The following is a 14,591-nucleotide window of genomic DNA, read 5'->3' on the forward strand; positions in this document are numbered from 1 at the left end:
TCAGAAACACTGAATAGTGCACTCACTTACGAAATGGTAAGGTTTAACATTCAATTAATACATATTAACCCTCTTTAACAATATTAAATGTGGATGCTGAATCACTGGTATGTGTTTAGTTCTAAAGTTCAGTTTTAATCGGTTTATTATCAAGATCTGAGCTGAACTATCTGCTGCTGCTTTCAGTAGTATGGCAATAAATGTGATGTAAAATGACATTCAGACTCACATTATTAGCAATTAACAGTGAATAAAGCACATGAGGTGTACCTGAGGTGATCATTGTTATAGTTTTCTGTTGTTCATCTGTGAGAAAACAACAAAAGTCATTTCTGATATATAAATTTCCGGTGCTGGTTAGGACAAAAACTCCTTTTAATATGGAAAACATTCCTTTTATTCCTTTGATTTTATTTAGAACATGACTTAAATCACTCGCTCCTGTCCTCAATCTGGCAACCTGGGCTTGCGTTTGTTTTGATCCAGGAGTGCAATACCTAGTTCAACCACTCGGTGTCAAACTTACATACTGCACCTTTAAGGTTCTTTAATGTTCTAAATAAAAGCAATGGCACACGATAGAAGGAATATTTTTGATATTAAAATGTTTTTTATTAAGAGTTTTTGTCCTAACCAACACCTGAAATTTATATTTTAGAAACGGCTTTTATTTCTTGCGGTTGAACAACAGAAAACTGACAATGATCTCCTCAGGTACACCTCATGTGCTTTATTCAGTGTTAAATGCTAATAATGTGAGTTTAAATGCCATTTTACATCACATTTATTTCCATATTACTGAAAGCAGCAGCAGATAGTTCAACTCAGATCTTGAAAATAAAATAAACTGACTGAAATTGAACTTTAGAGCTGTGACTCAGTGCAAGTCAACACATATCAGTGATTCAGCATCTACATTTAATAACGTTAAGAGGTTTAATATGTATTGATTAAATTATAAACCTTACCATTTAGTTGTAGTGCAGCGAGTGCACTATTCCGTGCTTCTGAATGGCTGTATTTACATTTCTGTTGTGTTTCTTTGGTGCAAACCGACAAATTGCTTATCACTGCAAATCTCATCATTAAGAGTATTGTTTGGACACGGGGTTACAATGTAACCTGCTCACCCAATGTTTACATTCGTAATTTTTATATTATTTGTTATTTAATAACCTCACAAGGAACTCTGAATCTGCTTCTCATTTCAGAGTCTGCTACTGTATACTGGAGTTCACATTTTGGTCATGGAAACATGCTTCGAGAGCCTTCCTGACTGACTGAATTAATAAAATATGATGTTTTCCAGCAAGGCAACACGGAGTGCTGAAATATAATTGGCTAAACTGGCATTGGGCGGGTTAAATGACCAAAACAAAGACAGACATTCCAGCACGTAACTTCAAAGCAGAATATCTGACGTAAGCATTGTTTTTCAGATAAACAAGCTTACTTATCATGTTTATTAAATATCTGCAAACATATTATGGTGTTTTTATGCTTTAGAAGAGTCAAAATCTTACCTTCAGCACCTTTAACTTAATTTAGAAAGTTAGCGTAGCAACTTATTTTTTAAAGTTAATCAGATTTTAACTTGATGTTTTAAGTGATGCAAGTTAAAATGACTTGTAAAGTAAAATTGGTTCAACTTAAAAATTGAATAGAATTTTTTTACAGTGTAAAGGGAAAACTATACACACTCATCTCTCACTCTTTCTCCCTCTCTATATATATACTTTACAGATATTAATAAATAGCTTAAATATGAAACAGCAAATATTATTGCAATCGATGCACCCTGATATCATACAGCAGTTTCCGGATGCCTGTAAATTAAATATATTTAATGTTTTAATACTGAGTATTTTCAATAATATTGGAATTTATGTTTTTGATTTACGTTATTTTTTGCATTAGACCTCTCGAAGGCTTTCAATGGGATGAAAATAAACCCTGTAAAGCTAATGTAAATCACAGTATTGGCGAGTGGTCTTCAGAAACGCTGTGATGCAGGGTTTCAGTGCAGTTTCTCTCAGGTGTGCTGTGAGGTCAGAGGTCAGAGGTCAGAGGTCGTGACACAGAAGCTCCTCTTGTGAGGTTTTCTGCTGATCTTTCCTCTTCTTCTTCTTCTTCTCCTCTGTCTCTGGCGCAGCAGGAGATCCTCTTTCTGACATGCTTTCACCACTTTAACTCTAGCGAGACATCATTCGCACAAATTCTGAGAGAAAAAGGGGACAGAAATGTATACATTATACTTTACATGTTAAGAAGTTATTTGATGCAATTTTATTGATTATTTCATAATTAAGCTAACTGAAGTTTAGGTTTACTCACCTTTTTTAAGTAAAGAAACTAATAGATTTTTTACAGTGTAGTAAAAGGTAGAAAATTTTATATTCTGGTAATTTATTTTATAATCATCATTCAAATATTAAAATTATTTAGATATCAAATCAGCATATATATATATATATATATATATATATATATATATATATATATATATATATATATATATATATATATATATATATATATATATATATATACACTCACCAGCCACTTTATTACAACTACTCATCCAACTGCTCGTTAATACAAATTTCTAATCAGCCAATCACATGGCAGCAACTCAATGCATTTAGGCATGTAGACATGGTCAAGACGATCTGCTGCAGTTTAAACCGAGCATCAGAATGGGGGAGAAAGGGGATTCAACATGGTTGTTAGTGTCAGACAGGCTGGTCTGAGTATTTCAGAAACTGCTGATCTACTGGGATTTTCACGCACAACCATCTCTAGGGTTTACAGAGAATGGTCCGACAAAGAGAAAATATCCAGTGAGCGGCAGTTCTGTGGGCGCAAATGCCTTGTTGATGCCAGAGGTCAGAGGAGAATGGCCAGACTGGTTCCAGCTGATAGAAAGGCAACAGTAACTCAAATAACCACTCGTTAAAACCGAGGTCTGCAGAAGAGCATCTCTGAACACGTCCAACCTTGAGGCGGATGGGCTACAGCAGCAGAAGACCACACTGGGTGCCACTCCTGTCAGCTAAGAACAGGAAACTGAGGCTACAATTCACACAGGCTCAGCAAAACTGGACAATAGAAGTTTGAAGAAACGTTGCCTGGTCTGATGAGTCTCGATTTCTGCTGCGACATTCAGATGGTAGGGACAGCATCAACAACATGAAAGCATGGATCCATCCTGCCTTGTGTCAATGGTTCAGGCTGCTGCTGGTGGTGTAATGGTGTTGAGGATATTTTCTTGGAACACTTTGGGTCCATTAGTACCAATTGAGCATGGTGTTAACGCCACAGCCTACCTGAGTATTGTTACTGACCATCTCCATCACTTTATGACCACAGTGTCTCCATCTTCTGATGGCTACTTCCAGCAGGATAACGCAGTATGTCATAAAGCACAAATCATCTCAGACTAATTTCTTGAACATGACAATGAGTTCAATGTACTCAAATGGCCTCCACAGTCCCCAGATCTCAATCCAATAGAGCGCCTTTGGAATGTGGTGAAACGGGAGATTCACATCATGGATGTGTAGCCGACAAATCTGCAGCAACTGCGTGATGCTATCATGTAAATATAGACCAAAATCTCTGAGGAATATTTCCTGTACCTTGTTGAATCTATGACATGAAGGATTAAGGCAGTTCTGAAGGCAAAAGGGGGTCCAACTCGGTACTAGTAAGGTGTACCTAATAAAGTGGCCGGTGAGTGTATATTAATTCGTTTTCTTTTTCGGCTTAGTCCTTTTATTAATCTGGGGTTGCCACAGTGGAATGAACTACCAATTTATCCAGCATATGTTTTATGCAGTGGATGCCCTTCCAGCTACAACCCAGTACTGGAAAACACCTATACACTCTCCCATTTACACACACTCTTACACTACGGCCAATTTAGTTAATCAATTTACCTATAGCGCATGTGTTTGGACTGTGGGGGAAACCGGAGCACCTGGAGGAAACCCACGCCAACACGGGGAGAACATGCAAACTGCACACAGAAATGCCGACTGACCAACCAGTGACCTTGCTGTGAGGTTACAGTGCTAACCACTGAGCCACTGTGTCACCTATATTATTAGTTGCACTGTGTTATTCTTGCATTAGGCATTGTTTTCCCCTTCTCTCCGTGACCTAATTTTGGTTTGCAGCTCATCATTTGGGATCCGCTGCTCTATAAATTCCTGCTTTTCTACATTTCCTCTGGCAATAAATGAAATAAATAAAAAGCGAGCATAGTATCGCCCTGGGATGAGTCAAAGCTCCAAAAACAGCAAGAGGACGCTGGACTGTCACACCTCCAGTCATCATCATCCGCAAGAACAGCGCCGGCTATTTCCGTCCTTCCCGTTTTCGTGCTCTTTTTTTGTGTGTGGTTAATCTGAGAGGTGAAATAATCCCGTGGTTAAGAGATAATCTGGTTGACAGCTCTACTACTGTCACTTTACGGCCTTCACCACGATAATCACATTCAACGGCAGCTAAACTGTGTGTGTGGAGACTCCTGAATAAAGCATCCACAATTGAGCATCACTTGATTGGGATGATTTTTAATATTTATGTCCGCTTATAATAATAGTCAAGGTTATTTCCACCTCTGAATGAACAGTTTTTATTTTCAGTTATATAAATATATATAAATTATTTATTAATAGTAACTGATAATAATAAAAATCTGCACTGAAAAAAATGTCAACCTAAAAATCTGTACTGGTTTCTGATATTTTTCAATGATTCAACATAAAATATATCCTAAAAACACATTTTAAGTAAAGATTTTTAAGTAAAATAAACTCATGGGGTTTATAATAATTATGTACAATTATTTGATACATGACATATTTAAAGAATATATTTAAGCATCAGAGTTTGCTGTAATTTCATTTGACCTGATAATTCATTAATTTGACACCAGGTGCAGAAAGACACTAATGATTGACAAATAAAATAAAATAAAATAAAATAAAATAAAATAAAATAAAATAAAATAAAATAAAATAAAATAAAATTACATAAATAAATCAATAAATAAATTAAAAAATTAAAAAATCCAAAAATAAAATAAAATAAATAAAATAATAAAATAAAATAATAAAACAAAAATAATGAAATAAAATATAAAATAAAATATAAAATAAAAAATATAAAATAATAAAATAAAATATATAAATGAAATATAAAATAAAATAAAATTATAAAATAAAATTTAAAACAAAATAAAAAATATATAAAATAAAATAAAATATATATAAATAAATAAAATGAAATAATAAAATTAAATTAAAAATAAAAATAAAATAAAAAAAATTTAAAACAAAATAAAAGTAAAAAATTAAATTGAATAAAATATAAAATAAAATAAACATTTATTATAAAATATTACAGTTTTAGCTTCAATTTAGGTTGTAATTAGGTTGCTCATGGGCAACAAGCATAGTAAATAATGTTTTTAAGTAATGTTTTAAATATTTTTTTGTATTTTTTAATGCCAGTCAAAGATTAATCACGATTAATCACATCCAAATTAAGAGTTTGTTTTGACATAAGCCTATAAGTAAAGTGAACTCAGATGCACAGTTTGTATAGTTTGATCTACAGTAACCTCTGAAATAGCTAATCAGAGGATATTGTAGGTCAGAATACACAAAAAAATCCCACAAAACACTGAAAACTTAAATATTTTTTATTAATAAAATAGATGTCACTAAAATAAATACTTACATTTCATTCACCGAAGGATGTACAAAGTAACATTAGCAAAAAAGTTGACCCCTCTGATCGTCAATGGATAATTGGCACCCTGCTTTAGACAAACATACTGATGCTAACAGCCAAAAAAATAATACTTTTTTTTCAGGGGAACGTTGTTGTAGATTAGCTTGTTTTTCAGTTAGATTAGGCTGAAAACAGTTACTCTGAACTACATGTGTGTGTTTTTGTATTCTAAAGCACCAAGGACATTTAGTTTTCCCTCATGAAATGTCTCTTGAAGTCGTTTCCAAAAGGCTGATTGCTACTTTAATAACTTTGAGAACCCCCCAAAAACTAATTAAATTCTGGATTAAACCCTGGAATTATTGCTTTCCCTAATTAAATGTTCCTACAGGATGCACGTATGTATGGACAGGAGATATTTCAGGACTGTAATGTTGTTTTGGCTGAAGGTGGACAGATGATTGCGATGGTTTTCTCCACTGCGGCTGTGAAATTAGCATAATAATTAGCATTACTGATTGCAGGCTCACCTTCGAAATCGACGTGTCCGTCTCCGTTCAGATCGATGTCGCGCAGAATGTCCTCCAGATCCCGGTGTCCCACCTGAAGGACAGAGAATCAATACAGCGGTGAGGGAGGATCAGCTGGAGCTGAAAGTCTGCTGCAGATGGAAAAAAAACAGCACCTGCTGGCCCAGCAGTTTCTTCATGGCCTCTCGTAACTCGGCTGTGCTGATCTGACCGTCTCCGTTTGTGTCGAACTGAGAGAACAACAAAAACTGAGCATCAACACAACTTTTATGCATGCATATGATTAACTTTTTTAAGCAATTTTACCGTTTGTACCCATAGAATATATATATATATATACAGGGGGTTTGGATAATGAAACTGAAACACGGGCCAATTTTGAAGGATTCATAGCTAAATTTGAGTAGCATGGTTGCCAATCTTCATTGACTGCAGTAAGAGCAGAGTGCGAATGTTTAAACAGCAGAATAATAGCACAGTTTTGCTCAAAATATTACAATGCACACAACATTATGTGTGACATATCAGAGTTTAAAAGAGGACAACTTGCTGGTATGCGTCTCGCTGGCGCATCTGTGACCAAGACAGCAAGTCTTGTCAGCAAACCACCAAGAAGAAGAACCACATCCAACAGGAGCAACTGTGCACGCAAGAGGCACCTCAACTCTCTTATTTCCACCAAAACTGTTGGTCAGGAGCTCCACATTGTCAATATACATGGCCTGGCGGCTATAGCCAAACCTTTAGTCACTCGTGCCAATACCAAATGTCGGTTTCAATGGTGCCAGCAGTGACAATCTTGGGCTGTGGGCAATGTGAAACGTATTGTTCTCTGATGAGTCCCCCTTCACTGCCTTTCCAACATCCAGGAGAGTTACGGTGTGGAGAAGCCCCAAAGAAACATCCACCCAGACTGTTAATGCCCAGAGTGAAGCATGGGGGTGGATCAGTGATGGTTTGGGTTGCAATATTATGGCATCCCCTAGGCTCAATACTTGTGCTAGTCACTGCCAAGGACTACTGACCCATTCTGTAGGACCATGTGGACCCAATGGGTCAAGCATTGCATTCTGAAGGCGGTGCAATGTGAAACGTATTGTTCTCTGATGAGTCCACCTTCACTGTCTTTCCCACATCCAGGAGAGTTACGATGTTAAGAAACCCCAAGGTAACATCCACCCAGACTGTTAATGCCCAGGGTGAAGCATGGGGGTGGATCAGTGATGGTTTGGGTTGCAATATCATGGCATTCCCTAGGCTCAATACTTGTGCTAGTCACTGCCAAGGACTACTGACCCATTCTGTAGGACAATGTGCACCCAATGGGTCAAACATTGCATTCTGAAGGCGGTGCCATGTATTAGGATGATAGATAGTGCACTAATACACACAGCAAGACTGGTGATAGAGTGGTTTGATGAACATGATCTCCCATGGCCTGCACATCCACCAGATATAAATATTATTGAGCCACTTTGGGGTCTTTTGGAGGAGCAAGTCAGGAAACGTTTTCCTCACGAAATTTTGTCCAAATTAAAATCACATTTTAAACTGATTGATTGAATGATTGATTGATTGATTGATTGATTGATTGATTGATTGATGTTGGACTTCACCTCTTTGAATGCGTCTCTCAGCTCCTTCACTCCGATCATATCTGCCGTCTCAGCCAGAAGTTTGGGTCCCATCAACTCCACAAAGTCCTCAAAATCCACATGACCTCCCACTAAAACACAGAGGACAACATCTATAAGAAAACCTGCTGACCTTCCTATGATCCAACATCTAAAATACAGCTCAAGTTCAAATTATTAGCCTTCAAGTGAATTTTGTTTACTTTTTCCAATATTTCCTAAATGATGTTTAACAGTGTGACCTGTTGCAGTGCCCTCTTTTGGTCACTTGAGGGCACTAGCTTGTTTTGTAGTTTAACTTCATTTCCTATAATCCTTTGCACTTCTGATTGCATTATGTTACAGCTGTTTCTTGTTTGTTAATTTAGCCCTGTCTTTATAAACCGTTTTGTCTTGTGTTTTAGTTGCCTTAGGATGTTGTTTGTCCCTTATATCTGGTATGTTTGTTTGTTGATCTAGTTTTGCATTTGCTTATTCTTTGATTCATGTTTGTTTTTGTTAGCACTTATACCTAGTGGTGGGCAAAGCGAGGCTTCATGAAACACTGAAACAGTCGAAGCACATGAGTCGAAGCTTCGAAACGTTTCAAAACCCCACTCTACGGTGACACCTAGTGGTAATTTTTCATGTATTGCACTGGAACAGCTCCAGCAAAGAACAGTTGAGCAAATTTAGGTATTAAATCCCCTTTGTAGATTCCAATCTTCAAGTGATATAATGGAGTGGTTAGGGTTTCTGATTACCACAGGGATATTGGGTTCAAATCCAGGCTGGTACAGCTATTTTGAAGTGCTTTAATATCAGTTTGAAGTGCTTTGTTCTTGTATTGTTTGGTTTCAACATTGGTCTGACATCCGAATAAACACTTTGTGAATAAATATGTCTTGTTTTGGCCATAAAACAGGGTTGTTACTAAACCAGAGACGGTTGTGGCCAGAAGTTAACAGGAATAATTTATATTATTCATTAAATATCCCATTGTATTTTATTAACGTCTGCACAAACCCTATACCCAACCATCACAGACCTGTAAAAATATTAATTATTGTTTTACAGTGTTACAAAAATGATGCTAAATTAATGACGTATCAGCAGCTGTATCCTATCTAGAGTTCACCATAAAACAGTAACATGATTAAAATAAATAAAATCATGATTTCGGAGTATTTGTACAAGTCAGGATTTGAACTCAAAAGTTATTTGAAGCATAGTAACAACATGCACACAGAGGGTCCATTAGGCTATATGAGACCGAAGTTTAAGTGATTCTGTCAGTCAAATTCAGATTCGCCAGGTCCCGAAACGCTTCTGAAGTGCCTGATGATTTGAATCGCTTTAGTCACGTGACCAGGTGTTTCGAAACACTTTAGTCACGTGACCTGGGTGTTTCGGATCATGTTTTGGTGCTGTGTTTCGAAACACTTTAGTCACGTGACCTGGGTGTTTCGGATCATGTTTTAGTGCAGTGTTTTGAAACACTTTAGTCACATGACCTGGGTGTTTCGGATCATGTTTTGGTGCTGTTTTTCGAAACACTTTAGTCACGTGACCTGGGTGTTTCGGATCATGCTTTGGTGCTGTGTTTCGAAACACTTTAGTCACGTGACCTGGGTGTTTCGGATCATGTTTTGGTGCTGTTTTTCGAAACACTTTAGTCACGTGACCTGGGTGTTTCGGATCATGCTTTGGTGCTGTGTTTCGAAACACTTTAGTCACGTGACCTGGGTGTTTCGGATCATGTTTTGGTGCTGTTTTTCGAAACACTTTAGTCACGTGACCTGGGTGTTTCGGATCATGCTTTGGTGCTGTGTTTCGAAACACTTTAGTCACGTGACCTGGGTGTTTCGGATCATGTTTTGGTGCTGTGTTTCGAAACACTTTAGTCATGTGACCTGGGTGTTTCGGATCATGCTTTGGTGCTGTGTTTCGAAACACTTTAGTCACGTGACCTGGGTGTTTCGGATCATGCTTTGGTGCTGTGTTTCGAAACACTTTAGTTACATGACCTGGGTGTTTCGGATCATGCTTCGGTGCTGTGTTTCGAAACACTTTAGTCATGTGACCTGGGTGTTTCGGATCATGTTTCAGTGCAGTGTTTTGAAACACTTTAGTCACGTGACCTGGGTGTTTCGGATCATGCTTTGGTGCTGTGTTTCGAAACACTTTAGTCACGTGACCTGGGTGTTTCGGATCATGTTTTGGTGCTGTGTTTCGAAACACTTTAGTCACGTGACCTGGGTGTTTCGGATCATGTTTTAGTGCAGTGTTTTGAAACACTTTAGTTACATGACCTGGGTGTTTCGGATCATGCTTGGGTGCAGTGTTTCGAAACACTTTAGTTACATGACCTGGGTGTTTCGGATCATGTTTTGGTGCAGTGTTTCGAAACACTTTAGTCACGTGACCTGGGTGTTTCGGATCATGCTTGGGTGCAGTGTTTCGAAACACTTTAGTCACGTAACCTGGGTGTTTCGGATCATGTTTCAGTGCAGTGTTTTAAATAACTTTAGTCACATGACCTGGGTGTTTCGGATCATGTTTCAGAGCAGTGTTTTAAATCACTTTAGTCACATGACCTGGGTGTTTCGGATCATGCTTGGGTGCAGTGTTTCGAAACACTTTAGTCACGTGACCTGGGTGTTTCGGATCATGCTTGGGTGCAGTGTTTCGAAACACTTTAGTCACGTAACCTGGGTGTTTCGGATCATGTTTCAGTGCAGTGTTTTAAATCACTTTAGTCACATGACCTGGGTGTTTCGGATCATGTTTCAGTGCAGTGTTTTAAATCACTTTAGTCACATGACCTGGGTGTTTCGGATCATGCTTGGGTGCAGTGTTTCGAAACACTTTAGTCACGTGACCTGGGTGTTTCGGAACATGCTTGGGTGCAGTGTTTCGAAACACTTTAGTCACGTGACCTGGGTGTTTCGGATCATGTTTCAGTGCAGTGTTTCGAAACACTTTAGTCACATGACCTGGGTGTTTTGGATCATGTTTCGGTCCAGTGTTTCGAAACACTTTAGTCACATGACTTGGGTGTTTCGGATCATGCTTCGGTTTCGAAACACTTGCGCTTCGGGATCTCGACACTGTCGAAACGTTTCCCGTAAGCCATCCCTACTTATACCCAGTTTAGTATTTGCTGACTTTTGGATTCTTGATTGTTTTTGTTAGTATTCCTGCCCTGTTTTTGTTTTTGCTTATTCTTGGTTTTTTGTCAGTTTTTTTCGTCTGGACTCTTTTCTAGATTTTTGTATCTGCTTGAAGTTCCTGTGCAAGATTGGGAAACTCATTTGTTTTTGTCAAAATAAATTGCTGCACATGGATTTTTGTGTTTGTGATTCTTCAACTCGTGACAAACAGAGCAAGGAATTTTTCACAGTATTTCCTATAATATTTTTTCCTCTGGAGAAAGTCTTATTTGTCTTATTTCAGCTAAAATAAAAGCAGTTTTTGAATTATTTTTTTAAAACCATTTTAGGGTCAATATTAGTAGCCTCAAGCAATATTGTGTTCTGACTGTCTACAGAACAAACCATCATTATACTGCCAAATTACTCTAATTAACCTAGTTATGCCTTTAAATGTCACCTTAAGCTGAATACTAGCATCTTGAAAAACATCTACACTATAAAAAAAACGGCAGCTGTGGTTGCCAGTATTTTACTGTTAAAAAAACAGTACAAACCATAAAAATAATTCCTCATTTTTACAGTAAACTACCGTATGTCCTTCATTTAAAGCGGTAATACATCTGTATTTTGAATTACCAACATCTACACATCTTCTGTTAGACATGAACAGATAGACATGTTAAAACAGCCATATGCAGGTGGTGATGAGAAAAAAATTACGGTTATTCGGCGTATAGTTTAAGGAAACAAACTGTTAACCAGGTTACGGATTTTACTGTAGCATTTTTACAGTTTTTTTACCGATGAAATCACGGCCATTTCTACTTTGCGCTGTCATCATGGCAGAGATAAAAGAAATCAGTTATTAGAAATAAGTTATTAAAACTATTATGATTAGAAACATATTGAAAAAAAATCTTCTTTATGTTGATCAGAAATTGTAGAAAAAATATACAGGGGGCTAATAATTCTGACTGTATCTGTTGTCTCTTACGATTCATGTTGATCTGCTGGCTCAGTTCGATGAGCTCCATCTCGGTGGGCATGTAACCCATCGTCCTCATGCAGTTTCCCAGGTCTTTGCAGCCGATAAACCCGTCCTTGTCTTTATCAAACTCTTTAAAGGCTTCTCGGAGCTCTGAGAAAACAGAAATCAGGCCAGAAAAAAAGATGATGGAAGCAGAAATGTTTGATAGTATAATTATGTTTCCCTCAAGCACTCGCTGTCACAAAAACACACAAGACAATTAACAAGCACAAAAACACTTGTATCTGAACACTTCACTGCACTGCCGTTCTATTCCAAATTTAATAAACACACTTATAATTAAATTGGAGCAATTGACACATTCATTTGGAGTATTGTGAGAAATGACATTCTGCTGAGTTTAGCATTAAACAGTCAGACTGATTAATGCATGTTTACTACTAAAGGCTTCCATTTGCGTTTATTAAATGGCTTTATGGAAGCTGCTTATGTGTTAATAATGAATATTCAAAAACTGATGTTTTTTGCTCATTAGGGCGACATACAGTTGAAGACCAAATTAATATCCATCCTGTGAAATTGTTTTAGAGCAGAATAACTCTAAAATATTATAATATACTCATAAGATATTATGTACTGTCATCATGGCAAAGCCAAAAGAAGTTATTATTTATTTATTCATTAATTTTCCTTTGGCTTAGTCTTTATTTCAGAGGTCACCACAGAGGAATGAACCACAAACTATTCCAGCATATGCTTTACGCAGCGGATGCCTTTCTAGCGGGAATCCAGTACTGGGAAACACCCATAAATTCTCATTCACACACACACTCATACACAACGGCCAATTAAGTTCATCTAATTTCGTTTTAGTGCATGTGTTTGGACTGTGGGGGAAACCGGAGCACCCAGAGGAAACCCACGCCAACACGGGGAGAAGATGCAAACTCCACACAGAAATGCCAAATGGCCCAGCCGGGACTGGAACCAGTGACCTTCTTGCTGTGAGGTGACAGTGCTAACCACTGAGCCACCGTGCCGCTAAATTGTAATTCATTATTTAATTTAAAAATAATAATAACTCCAGGATTCAATGTCACATGATCCTTCTGAAAACCTTATAATATATTGATTTGTTGCTCAATAAACATATTATTGATGATTATAATCAGAAAGACGTTGTGTTGCATAATATGAACCTTACCATCCATTTCCTCTGGTCTCAGCTCTCTGTTCTGAAACACAACAAACAAAGTCATCAGCAACAAACCATAAATATATGTACAGTTCTGCTGCATCAATGACAGAAGACTCCCAGTTGGTCATTTAATGAAGATTAACCGTGAAATAACCATGATTTTTATTACAGTAAAAGTGCATTTTTCTGGGGGGGGGACATTAATTACCATTATTGTATTAGGGCTAAACAATATATCGTTTGAGCATTGATATCGCAATGTGTGTTTCCGCAATAGTCACACTGCATAACTATTCATTAAATATTAAAACATACAAATATCATAATTTTTAAGTAATTTTAATAACGATGACCATGTTATTTTATGTTTGATTGTCCGATTTTATGAATACCAGCCTGATCTCATGAGAAAACGTAAGTATTTTATGTTTTGTCAGTTTAGTAACTAATTCGTATGAATTCGAGTTCAGTGGTACAAAAGTGTACGATTTTAAAAAGGAGGCGTGGCACCTCACCCCACCCCAAAACCCTACCATCATTGGGTGATGAGCAAATCGTACTAAATTGTACGAATTTGATCGTACGAATTCATACGATTTAGCCACTAAATCAAAGTTACGAATTGCCGTGAGATTGTGTTGTGAATACTGTTAGACTCCCCAGAAAACCATAACCGGCTGTTTATTTCACTTTTACCTTTGCTCTGTTGTATTTTATACACTGTTAACAATTTCCTGTATTTACAGTAACTTACTGTCAGCAGTTCACTAGTAACTTACTGTAAACCAATTACAGCAAAATAACTGTTTTTACATTTACAGAGCCATTTATATTACTGTATATGTACAGTATTGTATACGTTTGATGTAAAATATATACAGTAATTTTCATAGTGCAACTTTAAAATACAGCAACATACCGCATAACTGTTCTACAGAAAAACACAGTTCTTATTACATTTAAATAATGTGTCATTTACAAAAATCGTTAACCATGTATCCTTGTCATTTCGAATTTATGTAAACGCACCACATAGAAAAAGACTTGATCATCCTAATCTATCTAAATCAAGGAAATCTTTCCAAGAAGAGCTGCTTAAATCATCTAGTGAAATTATATTAATATCGCAATATATATGACAGAAAAACTAAATATTGCAATGTCAGGTTTTTCCAATATCCTGCAGCCCTACTTTTTTTTAGTTTATTCATGACAATTTACATTAGATTGATATTATTATTAGTAGTAGTAGTATTTATTATGCATATTTGTTTTAATAAAAAACAAGTTTAGATTTGTTCACCTGTCAGGTTTTGGAGATGTTTTCATCACCATATGGGGTATAGGAACAGGACGTGTGTTTGG

At 36.8% G+C, this 14,591-nt stretch overlaps 1 protein-coding gene across 3 annotated transcripts in view; it reads right to left on the reverse strand.

Annotated features, from left to right (window-relative positions):
* Positions 1-1,238: 1,238 nt before the first annotated feature.
* cabp1b (calcium binding protein 1b) overlaps positions 1,239-14,591 on the reverse strand; it is a 75,272-nt gene continuing 61,919 nt past the window's right edge. For all 3 annotated transcript variants that reach the window (XM_056467333.1, XM_056467334.1, XM_056467335.1), the window contains 6 exons: positions 13,233-13,263; positions 12,035-12,178; positions 7,889-7,998; positions 6,428-6,502; positions 6,273-6,345; positions 1,239-2,218 (listed from right to left, as the gene is read on the reverse strand). In XM_056467333.1, coding sequence (XP_056323308.1) covers positions 2,193-2,218; positions 6,273-6,345; positions 6,428-6,502; positions 7,889-7,998; positions 12,035-12,178; positions 13,233-13,263 — 459 coding nt within the window. In that variant the 3' untranslated portion in view covers positions 1,239-2,192. The remainder of the gene's footprint in view (positions 2,219-6,272; positions 6,346-6,427; positions 6,503-7,888; positions 7,999-12,034; positions 12,179-13,232; positions 13,264-14,591) is intronic.

The sequence above is a fragment of the Danio aesculapii genome, chromosome 10, assembly GCF_903798145.1.
Source record: "Danio aesculapii chromosome 10, fDanAes4.1, whole genome shotgun sequence".
Taxonomy (NCBI): Eukaryota; Metazoa; Chordata; class Actinopteri; order Cypriniformes; family Danionidae; genus Danio; species Danio aesculapii.